The sequence below is a fragment of the Tamandua tetradactyla genome, chromosome 9 (assembly GCF_023851605.1).
Source record: "Tamandua tetradactyla isolate mTamTet1 chromosome 9, mTamTet1.pri, whole genome shotgun sequence".
Lineage (NCBI taxonomy): Eukaryota > Metazoa > Chordata > Mammalia > Pilosa > Myrmecophagidae > Tamandua > Tamandua tetradactyla.
The window spans coordinates 6949832-6964605 of record NC_135335.1 but is presented as its reverse complement, the minus strand read 5'-3'; the positions used below and the strand labels follow the sequence as shown (position 1 = coordinate 6964605).

The window sequence follows — 14774 nt, the reverse complement described above, 5'->3', positions numbered from 1 at the left end:
ACATTATATAATTCTCATGCATTTGCTTTTGGTCTGCCTTGCCGTCTAGGACGTCAGCAAATTGAGAACAGGGACTTTCCATGGTTCTCCAACTCTATCCCAGCTTCTAACACTTATTACCCCAACACACAATAGGTGTTTAATTAATATATATTCAATGAATGAATGAACAGAACCCTGAAGGTAGAGCTGAAAAATGTTCCTATCCACAACTCACAGAATTAGTATCTGGTCCTTTTGATGGAGAGAGAGGGATGGCGACAGGAGCCCTGCTCATGAGGTGGGTGGGGGTGAGGTAGGGGGCTGTATCTTGGAGGTGAGCCTTCTGCGTTTCGCACCCTCTGGCCTTGGGTGCCTGTTTCCCCAACACAAAGCCCTTCTTTGTGTTTGCCACCAGGCAAACTCTTCTTTATCCTGCAAAACCTTGCAGGGCACCATTTCTTCTAGTTGCTTCTCTGCTACCAGGCAAACTCTTCTTTATCCTGCAAAACCTTTCAGGGCACCATTTCTTCTAGTTGCTTCTCTTGCCTTTACCTGGATAGCAATTTGTCCCTGTGGGTGGGATTCCCCTTGGGGCCCTGGGAGATGGGATTGGCCTTGGGGAGTGGACCAGAGCAAAAGGAAGGCACTGGTACTGAGGTTTTATTCTCTGATATGCTTGCCACGTTGAAAAGGCTTTGCTTGGGAAGTCTTACCTGGGCAAGGGGAGAAGGACATTGCAGAGTGCCACAAGGGCCATAGAAGTCGCCCTGCACTCAGGCTTCGTGCACTCCATTGGGGGAGGGGGGCGGAGAACGGGGAAGAGTGTGAAAACTTTTATGGGCAGGGTGGAGGGCGGCGGGTAGTCTCGGGCCTGGATGCAGCCTGGGACTGCCCCCGGTGCAATCAGATTCATGGCTAGTGATTATAGAGCACCTACCACGTGCCAGGCAATTTCCAAGCATTTCTCAGAGGTAACATCCGTGGGGGGATCCCCATTTTACAGATGTGGACACTGAGTGATAAAGAGGTGAAGTGCCTTGCCGAAGGTCAGATAGCTGGTGAGTAAGTGGATTGAAATAAACCCTGAGGGCACCAGAGGCCACCCCCTTATCCCCCCACCTCCCTACATCCCCCAAATGGAAGGCTGGCCACAAGGGCACATAGCAAGTACTCAATTAAAGATTTGATGAATGAATGAATGGAAGATTCCCTGCCCAGCAATCTCTCTCTCCCACCCGCCTCAGTTTCCCAAATTCCACTTGGAGAAAATGCCACCATTCAGCTGCTAGCACTACCGCCCACCATCAGCACCAGCAGCAGCTTCCCCTCCTCCAGCTCATTTAATGATTATAAGAGCCAACCCCGTGAGGAGAGTGTTGGTGCTCCCATTTTACAGAGGAGAAAACTGAGGCTGAGTGGGAGCTAGAAACTGAAACCCAGATCTGGCTACACCACTGCAGGTTGCTTGCTGCCCTTCTGAACCGCCAGCACCCCAGGGAAGGGGTAGCACACAAAAATGTCATTGTCAGGAATCCTTGCAGGTGAGGGCACGGTTCAGCTGCCCAAGGTCATGATGCTGAGCTAATGGGGGGGGGGGGCAGGATTGCGGGGAGAGGGGAAAGCGGCCTGGTTTGGGAACACAGGGGCTTGGGAGGAAACTAGGTGGGGTGGGGTGTCAGGAGAGGGTGACAGCGTGAAAGGGGAAGTGAGGTGGGGATTGGAAGAGGGACTTTCAGCATGAGGCAGTTTTTCCTGCAGTGCAGGTGGCCCGCGAGGGAAAAGGCTGGTTCTGCCCCGAGCTGCCATGTGGCCTCTGGGGAGACTCGGGCCTTTTCAGAACTCTCTGCTTGTGCATCCTCCATCTGGGCTTTCTGGACTGAGCATATAGAACAGCTCAGACAGAGGGAGGCAGCAGGGGGCCAGGTGGGTGCCGGCTGAACCCTAGAGCCAGACTTTGAAGTCCTGCGGAGCTCCCCAAAGCACAGAGGCGGCCCCCTCTTAGGCACCCTGGGGTTCCGCAGGCCAGAGCAGTAGTAGATACAATACTCAGGCCAGCAAGTGGCTTCCCCAGCCACCTCCTCCCATCCATTCTCCTGGGAAATTCGTCTACACCAATGAAGGAGAAGAGCATCTGCTTACTGGGCCCCTGCGGCGTGCCAGGCTTTTATGGGGCGCCTCATACACTTTCTCATTCAACCCTCACAACAGCCCATTTTGTGGGGGAAGAAACAGTAGCTCAGAGGGCGAACGAAGTACCTTGTCCGGAATTGCTCAGCTAGCCCAGGGCAGAGCCGGATTCGGATATAAGCTGGCTAGCTCCTACCTCTATTCTCCCCCACCTTGCTGAGGCATGTAGTGCCTCAGCCTCACTGCCAGTTGGGGCTGGGGGGCTGGAGGAGAGGGCTCAGACAGGCCAGGCTAGCTTGTGAGCCACTAGGGCCTTGGGGTCTTGCTTGAGGTTTTTGCTGATTCATGGCTTCCCCCTTTCTCTGCAGGGACTTCATTTGGCTTTCTTGTGCCCTGGACGGGACAGGGAGGAAGGGAGGGAGGGAAAAAGGAAAGGGAGGTCAGGGCAAGCCCAGGGGAAGTCCCCCCTGCTGTCCTCCTCCTGCAGGACCTCGGCTGAGTGGTCAGTGACATCTGGGGATGTTGGGGGGCAGGAGCTGGCAGGACACCTTTAGCTGTGGCTCAGGGGGCTCTTGGGTGACCGTGTGTCAAGAGCAGCCGTGGAAGAGCCTGGCAGGGCCGGGGTGGGGGACTCACGACAAACTGCCTGAGACTTTTGACAACTTTGTTTTCACTTCCCCCAAGTCATCCTTCCAGGCCCCGAAGGACTCGGTGGGGTTTTCCAAGCTGACTGCTTCCACCGCTCCCCGCCCTGCTGACGGGCTCGTTCCTCTGCCTCCCTCGGGCTCCTCCACTGCCCTGGCGAGTCTGGGCTTTCCAGGGCCCTCACGTGGGGCCTGCGGTGGGAGCCTCCTCTGGGGGGTCACTGCTGGGGCTCTCTCTCTCCGAGGAAGCAGGCGTGGCTGAGTTTTCAGGGCCTCCTGGGGTGGGATCTATGGTTGGGGCGGCGGAGGCCTCATCAGAGGGGCTGGGGGCTGAGTTGGCATTGGGCCTGGGGGTCTGGGCCTCGGAGTTTGACGGCGGCTGGGCCGCAGAATCCGACCGTGGTTGGGCCGTGGGGTCCGACCGTGGTTGGGCTGCGGGGTCCGTCGGCGGCTGGGCCGCAGAATCTGACCGTGGTTGGGCCGCGGATTCCGACTGTGGCTGGGCCGTGGATTCCGACTGTGGCTGGGCCGCGGAATCCGACCGTGGTTGGGCCGTGGATTCCGACCGTGGCTGGGCCGCGGAATCCGACCGTGGTTGGGCCGTGGATTCCGACCGTGGTTGGGCCGTGGATTCCGACCGTGGCTGGGCCGCGGAATCCGACCGTGGTTGGGCCGCGGATTCCGACTGTGGCTGGGCCGCGGAATCCGACCGTGGTTGGGCCGCAGGGTCCGCTGGCGGCTGGGCCGCAGAATCCGACCGTGGTTGGGCCGCAGGGTCCAACCGTGGTTGGGCCGCAGATTCCGACCATGGTTGGGGCGTGGGGTCCAGCTGCAGCTGGGTCACAGACGACAGCCCAGGCAGGGTCTGGCCCCCAGAGTCCACCTGGGTGCGTGGCTCCGCCGGCGTGAAGCTGCCCGGCTGCTCCTCGCAGAGCGCAGCCGCGAAAGAGGCCAGCAGCGCGCGCAGCAGGGCCCGGAGGTCGGCGCTGGCCAGGACGCAGAGGAAAGGGCTGAGGCAGCTGTCGAGCAGGACCAGGTAGTCGGAATAGACCAGGGCCTCCCAGAGCAGGTAGCCGGGGTACATGTCCCACAGGAAGGCCAGGTACAGCAGCTGCGCCAGCTGGTAGGGCAGCCGCAGGACCACGTAGGCCGACAGCAGGGTCTCGGCGATGCGGGCGAAGCCGCGGCAGGCCGGGGGCCCCGGCGGGTGGCGGTGGCGGCGGCGGTGGCAGCGGAGGCGGCAGGCGGCGGCCTGGGTGAGCGCGTGGCAGGTGAGCAGAAGGAGGAAGGGCAGGCAGCCCCCCAGGATCTCGAGCATCCGCAGCGGCAGCTCCTCGCTGTCCCAGAAGTCCAGGCAGATGACGAGGTCGTCCCACCAGGCGGTGGCCTCGGGGAAGACCAGCCAGGGCGCACTGACGAGCGTGGCGAGCACCCAGACCCCGGCGCAGACCCAGAGCGGCAGGCGGGCGGGGCGGCGCGCGGGGTACCCGCGGGGGCACAGCGCCAGCAGGCAGCGGTCCAGGCTGAGGGCGGCCAGCAGGAAGAGGCCGGAGGAGTAGGACACGCCCCAGAGGAAGTAGTAGAAGCGGCAGGCGGCCGTCCCCAGCGGCCAGTGTCCCCCGTGCCGGATCTCCAAGATCTGAAAGGCCGCCGCCGCCAGGAACAAAAAGTCCGAGAGGGCCAGGCTGAGCAGGAGGAGGGCGAGGCGCGTGCCTGCTCCGTGTCGGGCCTGGGACCCGGCCAGCCACGCCATCAGCCCGTTGGCCGGCAGCCCCAGGAGCAGCAAGGCCACCAGGAAGACCGTGTCCCAGCCACCCTGGGGATAGGCATCCTCGTCGTCAGCAAGCTCCGTGCGGGGTCCGTGGCCGGCGGCGCGCAGGCTGGTTTCCATAGCAGTGACTATCTGAGGTCCCCAGTGGACCTCTGAGCGTGCAGTGGGAGCCTGGCAGATGAATGAATGGATGAGCAAACGAATGAATGATCACGGGAGAGAGGATGGTGTGCATCTCCAAACAGGTTGCTGCCCCTTTTGTTATGGCCCTTGGGGTAATTAGCGTGTGCCAGGGATGTCAAATAGGGACCTCATCTAAGTGCCCGTAAATCCCCTTTAAAGGTGAGGAGAGGACAGTCCAGGATTTCAGTGACTTGCCAAAGGTAGAGAGGCACCAGGGACTCAAACCCAGACTGATGGATCATTTTGCCCCTCGGAATCCCAGTGTGTCCAACCAGACTAAACCAGAAGCTTTCAAACATGTTTTTAAGGCTGACTCTTTTCTATAAGTGAAATATTACAGTGGAACTCATATGGACTAAAATGGGGTACTCAGATTGAAGGAAGGGAGAGCAACCCCCCTGTGGTTCCAGGGAACACAGCCTGAGAACCAGTTGGCTAGCTCATTGCAAAGCCCTTTTTTTTCTTGGTATGCTGGGATTCAACTGTTTCAAATTCCAGGAGGGGAAGGGTCTGAGGTCCCATGAGCCCTCAAGCACCTAAGGGTGGCCAAGGAGGCTGGGACAGAAAGAGACTCCCTTCCCCAAATTCAACTCATGGACTAAAGGGGAGTTCCCTGTCCCCGACCCCCCTACCCCACCCTATGACCCCATTCCCTTCCCACAGCTCAGACAGCAGGTGGCCTCCTCCTGTCCCTGGGCGGAGGCTACTAAACACCCAAGGGAGCAGAAGATTCATCGGTGGGGTGAGAGCCGGGGGGGTCACCCAAGAGGCCAGCTCCCCCATTCCTCCCCCCCACCCCGCCTTCCCCAGCTGGCAGAGGGAAGGTGGTGAAAGCGCTGGTACCAGCACTGAGTTAGCAGAGCCAAGGCCCCAGAAAGGTGCATGCCTGGTGGGGGAGCCAGGGAGGGGTTCCCCAGCTCTAGGTACTTGGAGCCCAGGGATCCTGTTTGGGGGGACCCCACTCTGCAAGCTCTAGCCCCTGTGGCATCAGGGCCCTGGGCCCCCGGGTCTGGCCCGGCGGGGCCTGGCTTACCTGTGGGGTGTGGGCCGGCAGCCGGAAGGAGCGGGGTGTGCCTGCCTGCCCAGTGTCCCCCGCCGTCTGCTCGGCCCCTCGCCGGGGTCTGGTGTGTGGGGCCCGGCGGCAGCAAGGCAGGAAACCCAAGCCGATGGGACATCAATCATTCATGGGCTGCTCGCCGGGAAACCCTAACCCCAGCCCGATCGGGCCAGGTGACCGGCCAGCCCTGGACCCCGACACGGCCGGATGGCTGGAATCCCCTCACCCCAGACTCCGGGGCCCACGAGCACCCATCTCCTCCGGCATCACCCCCACCCCGATCCCTCCGTCAGCATTCAAGGCCTCTGCGATGTGGCCTCTCATCCTTGACTTCACACACCCTCTGCTCCAGCCGGGTTGTCACCCACTGGGGATGCCATTCGGCAACTGATTTGGTCTCTTCCCTGTACCCAGCTGCGCCCCTCTCCCTCCTGCCCGGGAAGCCCTCCCGTGTCCACCCAGCTCGGCTAAGTCCTGCCCATTTCACAAGGCTGGGCTGTGTCCGTCCGTGCCCCTTCAGCACTGTCCTCCCCATTTTATAGATGGGGAAACTGAGGCCTGGAGAGGCAAAATGGGCTGGGTCTCCCAGCTTCTAAGTGGCAGAGCTGGAGTTGGGAGCTCGTGGCACCCACGGGGCCCAGCACCCCTTGCTGCTCCCAGCGGCCAGTCCCCTTGACCTCTCTGGCTGTGCCCTGGCCCACCCCGGACAGGTGGGGATTAGAGCCTGGCCTGTCTGTCTCTCTTCCCCTAATCCCCCTCAGGGCCTGGACCTGGGGTGGGGGGGACGGGGAGGGGAACTCTCAGCTTTGTGGGACTCAAGAACCAAGGGCACTCCGTGGGGCCACGTCTCTGAGCCCTGCCGCCCCTCCCCACATGGCCAGCGGGCCAGCAAGGGGACAGCCCTGCCCTGCCCCGGCCCCCGGCCCCCAGCAGCCCCCCGCGGGAGGGGCGGCCCCCAGGGGTGGCGCGGAGGCGCCAGTCCCGAGCAGGAGGAGGAGTGAGAAGGAGCGGGGCCCCCGAGGGTCCCGGAAGGGCTCTGAGGATCTGGGGGACAGCAAAGATGCCCCAAAGAGCAGGCAGGGGCCCGAGGAGCCACCCGCCGTGGCGCCCAGGCCGGCCCGTGCCCAGTCCCGCCGGCGCCGCCCGGGGCCCCCACACGATGCTGCCCAGAGCACCTACTGGCCGCTGCTCAACCGCCTCTTCGGAAAGGTCAGGGGGTGGGGGGCAGGCCTGGGGCCTGGGCGGGAGGGATGGGGGCTCAGTCCCCAGGGGCTCAGGCCTCCTGTGCCTCCACTTGGGGAGCCCCGATCGGGAGGGCAGGGACAGGTTTTCCACCGAGGGGGGAGGGCAGGTCCCAGGCCGGCCTGGGCGGTGGGGCTAAGCTGCCAACCCCGGCTCAGGGCGCGGGTGGGAGCGCAGCACTTCCGGGCCAGGAATGGGGGGTAGGGGCTCCCCTCTTGGGGCCAGGGGGCTTCAGCTGCCTCTCCTGCCTTTGTCGGGGTCGGCCCTGCCCCTGGACCTCGCTGAGGCCGGTGGTGGCCAGGGCTGGGCTGGACCTGCAGGGGGGACCAACGGGGTGGCATGGAGCCGAGGCCAGCCCTGGGGCCACGCTGGGCTCTCTGCCTGCAGGACCGCGAGCTGGACCCGGAGGAGCTGGACGGTGAGTGGCCCTTCCTTGCTGCTGGTCGCAGGGAGGGGGCTGTCCCTGAGCCCAGGGTCCCCGGCCTGACCTCAGCCCCCTGCAGAGCTGCAGGCGGCCTTCGAGGAGTTCGACACTGACCAGGACGGCTGCATCGGCCACCGGGAGCTGGGCGCCTGCATGCGGACGCTGGGCTACATGCCCACCGAGATGGAGCTCATCGAGCTCTCCCAGCACATCAAGATGCGCAGTGAGTTGCTGGGCCCCGCCGCCTGGGCCTCTCTGAGCCTCAGGTTCAAGGGGACCGCTAGGGGGTGGGGCAGGGGCCTCTGAGGGTGGCTCTGGGGGTCCACTGGGTTGGAGGGGGGTGAGGGGGGTGACAGTTTCCAGGGGAAGGCGGACATGATCATGTCAGCCCAGATGCAGGGACACGAGGCTCCACATTCCAGCACCCCAGGGTAGCGAGCAGGCAAGGAGGGGCTGTCGCAGCCCTGCCCTCCCCCACCTGAGCCCCTCCCCTGCCCGGCCCAGGCACTTGGGACTCCTGGATAAAGGTCTTTCTTTGCTGGGACTCACCCATGGACCCTAAGCAACAGGGGAGGCGGGGGGACAGTGTGTGCCCCCACTCCCATGCCATGCTGGCTGCAGCCTGAATTGGGAAACAGCCTCCTGCGGTTCGGTGAGCCCCATTTCTGGAGTCCCCGATAAACCATTCAGGGGGTGACTCTGGGGCCCCAGGGCCTCAGGTTCAGGCTGGGGGCAGGAGTGAGGAGGGGGCTAGGCTGGGCCCGGCATGGTGGAATCCCGACGGGTATTACTTGTGGCATGGGCGCTTGTGTAATTGTCATTTGCCGGTTTGTCCTGAAACATGATGTCCCTTAATTTCAGAACCCATGCACAGTGTATTTTACAGTTTCCAAAATCAGGGATGGAAATTGATGGGAGCATTTAGTGTGGTGATTCTTTTCTTTCCCCCCAAACTGTTATTCGACCATTGGTGCTTTTTAACCGGTGGTATCTGAGAACAGAGGAGCTGCATGGGTAGACTTTTTCGGTGGCTTTGATTGCCGACCTCCTGGGTTCCAGCACTTTCTGGCACAAACTCTGATCCCGACAGCACCCCACGGAGTAGATTCACTCACCCCCATTCTAGGAGGAGGGAGGGTGTTTAATAGCCACGCACGTGGCATGAACCGCGACAGAGCCGGGATTTGAACCCAGGGCTGTATGGCTCCAAAGCCTGGTCTGGTTCCCCCAGACCGGGAGGCTTGGGCATGGGTGCGGCTCCTTCTACCCGGAAGCCCAGCTGGGGAGGGCCCAGCCCTGGTGTCGTCCCTCCGTGGGCCACAGCCCTCACCTCCTGACACACTGCCTGGGCCCGCAGTGGGCGGCCGCGTGGACTTCGAGGAATTTGTGGACCTGATGAGCCCAAAACTGCGGGAGGAGACGGCGCACATGCTGGGGGTGCGGGAGCTGCGCATCGCCTTCCGGGAGGTGTGGCCCGGGGCTCTGCGGGCAGGGAGAGGTTGGGGGGCCCCCACCCTTTGGAGGCCAGGAGCCTTGCAGGGGGTGGGCCTAGGGCCCAGGGAGCGGTCCAGAGAGGGCTGGGCACACTCCCAGCCAGGACGGGGGTGGGTAGAAGGATGGTCAGCCCAGGGGGCCTTCCTGGAGTAGGGGGCATACCGGCTTAGCCTGGGAAGATGGGAGGGTTTGGATGTGCAAAGTTGGGGGGATCCAGGCAGAGGAAGTGGCAGGAGTGGAGACAGGTACCTGCAGAAGCACTTTGGGGTGGAAGGGGCTGAACCCTTCGGGGACCCTAGTTCGACAGGGACAGGGATGGACGAATCACAGTGGCCGAGCTGCAGCAGGCAGTGCCGGCTCTGCTGGGGGAGCCGCTGGAGGGCCCTGAGCTGGAGGAAATGCTCCGGGAGGTGGACCTCAATGGGGACGGCACCGTAGACTTTGATGGTGAGTCTCTCTCCCATCCCTCTTGCTCCCTGGGTGACCCCGGCGCCCCCTGGCAGCCCCGACCTGGACAGGCCTAAGCCCTGCCCCTTCTCCCTTGCAGAGTTCGTGATGATGCTGTCCAGACACTGAGGCTCCAGGCTGGAGAATAGTTATCCCGGTGGCCCAAACTCCAGCAGGGTTTGTTCAGCGTATCCTCCCCCAAGAGGCCCCCCATGGATTTAGCCCAGTGGCCCCCAGGCTTCTTACCCCCGACCCCATCTGGCAGAAGCACCTACCTGCTCATGCTGTCCTCTGCCCTGCCCTTCCCCGGACCCAAGCCGCTGAGATGGAGCCAGCCCCCAACTGCCTGCTATTCCCCAGTGCGAGATGTGGGTATCTCCAGTCTTTTAGGGGGAAGGGAGTTCCATGGAGCCGGCAGCATTCACAGATGAGGTGGGGGGGGACCTCGAGTGACATGGAGAATCGGGAAGGTGGCAGACCTCTTCCCACTCCTCAGACGTGTAGATGAATAGCTGAGCACCCAGCTACCAAAGACAAAGAGAAATCAAAGCTGGAATGGTAGGTGGGAGCTGCCACAGTGGGGGTTTTAGATCTGGTTAGAGGCTCTGGGGCCCTGGCTCCAACACAAAAGATCTGCAGAAGTCTAGGAAGCAAGGAATTAACTTCCTGGATACATTCCAGGGCTTCAAAGGGCTATCCTGTTCCCAAAAGGGAGACTGAAATATATCGCCACCTACCAGTCTGAGAAAGTGGCAAGGAAGCTTGCCTAGATATTCAGGGCCTGGAGTGGAAAAGAGTTACCCTAGAGAACCTGGAAGCGATTAGAAAACTGCTGAGGAGGGGCCTCTGTCTCAACCCAGGGCACGTGGGACTTCTAAAAATACCCCGTCACTCCTGAGAAGGAACTCAGAACAAAAGGTTAGAATTCACACAACAAAACAAGCCACCATGAGGGACAATGAGCAGATGGAACAAACAGGGGAGTTAGGGCTCCAACATGTCAACAACAAAAAAGTAGAACAACCTAAGACAGACCATAAAATGAATGTAAGAAATATATGACACTGGGACAAAGAGTTAATAATAGAGTGGTATGGAGTGGGGGGACATAGTTGCAAGCTATAGACTACAGTTGACAGAAATACCTTAAAATTCTTCCATCAGCTGTAACTGGTGTACTGCACCAAGACAAGGGGTCATGAATAGGGGGCTTAAGGGATATGGGGTGTTTTGGGTTTTCTTTTTGTGTGTCCTTCTGATAATTTTCTTTTAGGAGTAAGGGAAATGGTCTACAAGTGAGTGTGATGATTGCACAACTAACTGTGAGATATTGATTGTATAGTTTGGATGGAATATATGATAAATGAGTACATCACAATAAAATCTTTCAAAAATAAAAAGAATGTAAAAAATTTTTAGACAAGGAAGAGAGACCCAAATGCAATAATAGGATAATATGAAAAAAGAACAGGAAGATTTCAAAAAAGAAACCAGTAGAACTTCTAGAAATAAAAGATAGAGACATTGGAATGAAAAAATATGTATTGCTGGATACGTTAAACAGCAGATTAGAGATCTTTTAAGGAAATTAATGAACTGGAAGCTGTATCTGAGAAATCATCCAAAATGTAGTACTGATGGGTTAAAAAATGGAAAATATTAAAAGGTAGGAAAAAATCATTAGGATTCTCATAAAGAGAGAATATAGGAAGTGTGTATGAGGCAATATTCAAAGAGATAATGGCTGACTACATCTTTACTATCAACTAAGGGAATGTCTCCTGCAAACAAGATAATATAATTCAATATAATCAAATTGGATTTGATCAAATCAACTGAAGACTTTCAAGGGAGGTGATAAATTTTTCACTTTGTCTTTAGCCAGCGAACTTCTCCTGTGGAGTTTGTTGAGACCCTTCATCCATAACTAAACAAAGACTTAAATTGCCACCTTGAGGGAGTGCATTGGAACCAGGGCAGAATATATAAAAATAAATCAGTATCTACAGAACACCCATTGACACTGCAGAATACACTAAAAAGGAAATCTTTTTGAAAAAAACAAGTTGAGAGAAAAGTAAGATTATTTCCAACAAGGAACAACAATTAAACTCACTGAAGACTTTTCATTGGCAACAATAGATGCCAGAAGGCAATGGAATAAATTGTTCAAAGTGCTGGGCAAAAATTAATCGTCAGCCAAAGGGGGTTTGGGGGAACCCTCAGCCAGGAAGCCTAATCATCACCCAACCTAATCATTATTCAAGAATGAAGGTGAAATATGGACATTTTTCAAGAAACAAAGGCTGAAAAGTTTTCCCACCCATGCATCTTTGTTGAAGGAATGGCTTCAGTAAGAAGGAAATTGCATCCAGAAGGAAGGCAGAGTATGTGGTAAGTAATAGGAGAGAAATAGGTTAACATATTGGTAGAGCTAAAGAGGCATTAGGTGTTGTGATGGTTAGGTTTTGGTGTCAACTTGGCCAGGTGGTGCCCGGTTGTCTGGTCAGGCAAGCACTGGTTTAACCTTTACTGTAAGGATATTTCCTGGTTGATTGCTAAACCAGAAGGCTGTTGAGAGCAGCTATGGCTGATTACATCTTTGCTATCAACTAAAGAAATGTCTGCTGCAAATGAGATAATATAATCCACTGTAATCAAATTGGATTTGATCAAATCAACTGAAGACTTTCAAGGGAGGAGATAAATTTTTCCCTTTTTCTTCAGCCAGCGAGCCTCTCCTGTGGAGGTTGTTGAGACCCTTCATCAGAATTGCCAGCTTCACAGCCTGCCCTTTGCGTTTTGGATTCTTTCATTCCTATGGTTGTGTGAAACACTTTTATAAATCTCACATTTACAGGCATCTCCTGTTGGTTCTGGTTCTCTAGCAAACCCCGACAAATACATGTATATATATATATATATATAAACTAATTTGGGAGATTTTGAAAACAAGGAGGGACTAAAATGATAGATAAAAATAAAATGGAAGATGGAAAAGGATGCTTTGGCATAGCAAAATCCTTTTATGTTATTGTTGTTGTGGAGTAGGACAGACTAACTTTAGACTTTGCTAACCATCTAAGGGTAACTGTTAATATAATGGGAGGAAAAAGGGGAAATAAGAATTTGTGATTAAGCCAATAGAAGTCTGGAACAGAGGGAAAAAGCAAAGAAAAACAAAGTAAATAAAAAACATTAATACAGAAGGCAGAAATAATCCTGTCAAAATCAACATTTACAATAAATATAAGAAGCTTAAATTTGGTCATCAAAAGTCAGAGAATCTCAAATTGTGTATCTATTTTTAAGTATGACTATTAGAATTAGGTTATCTGTGAGTAAGAGAGACCCAAAATAACAATGCCTCAAATTGGATAGAAGTTTATGTTTCCCCACCGGAAAAGTCTGGAGGGGGAGCCAGATTTACACATTCCTTGGGGACCCAACCTCCTTCTGGCTTGCAGTCCTGCCATCCCTAGGGCCTGAGCACATTTGTTTGATTTTCAAGTGGCAGGATGAGGCAGGAACAAAGAAGAGAAGGGGGCAAAGAATATGGATCACTTATACCCCATTGGGAAGAGTTATCACATAGTACACCTGACTGCAAAGGGTGCTGGGAAGTGTAGTCTTTAACTTGGGTGGGCGAGTGCCCAGCTAACCACTGCGGCTTCTCCTGCTCCAGAAGAAAGGGTTAGCAGGTCCCAGAGAGGGCAGAGGTCTTCTACACAGCTGAATACAGGATACAGGAGATATGCAAGACATGACAACTGAAGAGTTGAAAGTGATGGCTTGGAAAAAAGATTAACTAGAGAAAATTAGCCAAAAAAAAAAAAAAAGCTAGTATAACTACAGTAATATCAGATAATATCAGATGAAAATGGGCTTTGAGGCAAAAAACTGTAGGGCTAAATTGAATCACAATTCACTGAAGAAATCTAATTACTCTACTCTTTATGTTCCCGTTAATGTATCTTTAAACTTAAAAGAAAAATATACATTATATATATAGACAGAGAGAGAGTGTGTGTATATTTAGATATTCTCTGTGTCCTGTGAACTCAGGCATACCTCAGAGAATGTACAGATTCTGTTCAGATCGCTGCAATAAAGCAAATACAGTGATAAAATAAGTCACTGAATTTTTTGGTTTCCCAGGGCACATAAAAGTTATCTTTATGCTGTACTGTGGTCTAAGCGTGCAATGGCATTACATCTTAAAAAACAATGGGCATGTTTGTGATCAAGCATCAGTGAACGAGAACTATTCATTCATTGTAACCTTGTTTTATTTTGCTTTTAATAACATTAAAAATCATTACCTTCAAGAAAAATTGATTGAGCTTTGTTTTATGACTCACACACAGCGGGCCTTGGCAAATGTCCCGCGTGCACTCAGAAGGATGTGCTTTGCAGTTGCTGGGTTTTATAAATAGCAATTAGATCAATTTGATTGATTGTGAACTTCAAATATGCTATATCCTTACGGGTCTTTTGTCTATTGTTATATATCAATTGTGAACGGAAGAGGGTTAAAACCTTCAACTGGGAAAAAAAGAAACAAACAATGGATGTACCTTAATTGAAATGTGACGCAGAGTCACGAAGGGAGCACATGCTGTTGGAAAGATAAACTTGCTCAACACAGAGTTGTCACAAACCTTCCATTTGTGAAAAACATAAAAACCTGCGGAGTGGAATAAAGTGAAATGCAGTAGAATGAGGTATGCCTGTAGCGTTGCTGTCATTCCAACCTGGGTCAGATAAATAAACCAGCAAGAAGCAAGCTCACTGGCCACTTGAAACGTTGATATTCACGGTGTTAGAGTGTTCATATCGGCCAAGTGTTGGCAAACTTTTTCCGTAAAGGGTCAGAGAGTAAATATTTTAGGCTTTGAGACCCACATGGTCTCTGCGACAACTACTCAATTCTGTCATGTTCAGCTACAGCCTTGGACAGCGAGTCAACATGCAAATAAACAGGCGTGGCTGTGCACCAACATGTGATTTATTGACCCCAACATTTGAGTTTGACCTAAGTTTTATGTGTCATGAGAAATTACTACCCTTTGACTTTTTTCCCAACCATTAAAAGAATATAAAAATCATTCTTAGCTGTCTGGGGACATGGAACTTGTCGGTAATGGGAGGTGGGGATGGTCACACAGCATGGTGAATGCAATCAACACCACTGAATTGTATATGTGAATGCGGTTACAATGGGAGATATAAGTTGTATTATATGCTGCTGCTAAAAAACTTAAAAAAGAAAATCATTCTCAGCTTGCAGGCCCTATTTCGCCTCTGGGCTGTGACTGGCGACTCCTGATGTAGGCAAAAGATAGGGGGAAACTTCCAGAATGATTTTGTCTGGTTAAAACTGCAGAATCACAAAGAGTTATG

General features: G+C 54.6%; 2 protein-coding genes across 2 annotated transcripts; one reads left to right on the top strand and one right to left on the bottom strand.

Annotated features, from left to right (window-relative positions):
- Nucleotides 1–2934: 2934 nt before the first annotated feature.
- On the bottom strand, nt 2935–4644 carry GPR152 (G protein-coupled receptor 152). The gene is made up of 2 exons (XM_077114951.1): nt 3596–4644; nt 2935–3403 (listed from the first exon to the last, which is right to left on the bottom strand). Exons 1-2 carry the CDS (start codon nt 4642–4644, stop codon nt 2935–2937), a joined length of 1518 nt encoding a protein of 505 aa, XP_076971066.1.
- A 423-nt stretch (nt 4645–5067) lies between these two features.
- LOC143645506 (uncharacterized) lies at nt 5068–11522 on the top strand. Its single transcript, XM_077114826.1, has 8 exons — nt 5068–5072; nt 5699–6052; nt 6526–6973; nt 7394–7424; nt 7510–7653; nt 8788–8897; nt 9224–9371; nt 9472–11522. The coding sequence occupies exons 1-8, from the start codon at nt 5068–5070 to the stop codon at nt 9498–9500; spliced, it is 1269 nt and encodes a 422-aa protein (XP_076970941.1). The 3' UTR covers nt 9501–11522.
- Nucleotides 11523–14774: the final 3252 nt, after the last annotated feature.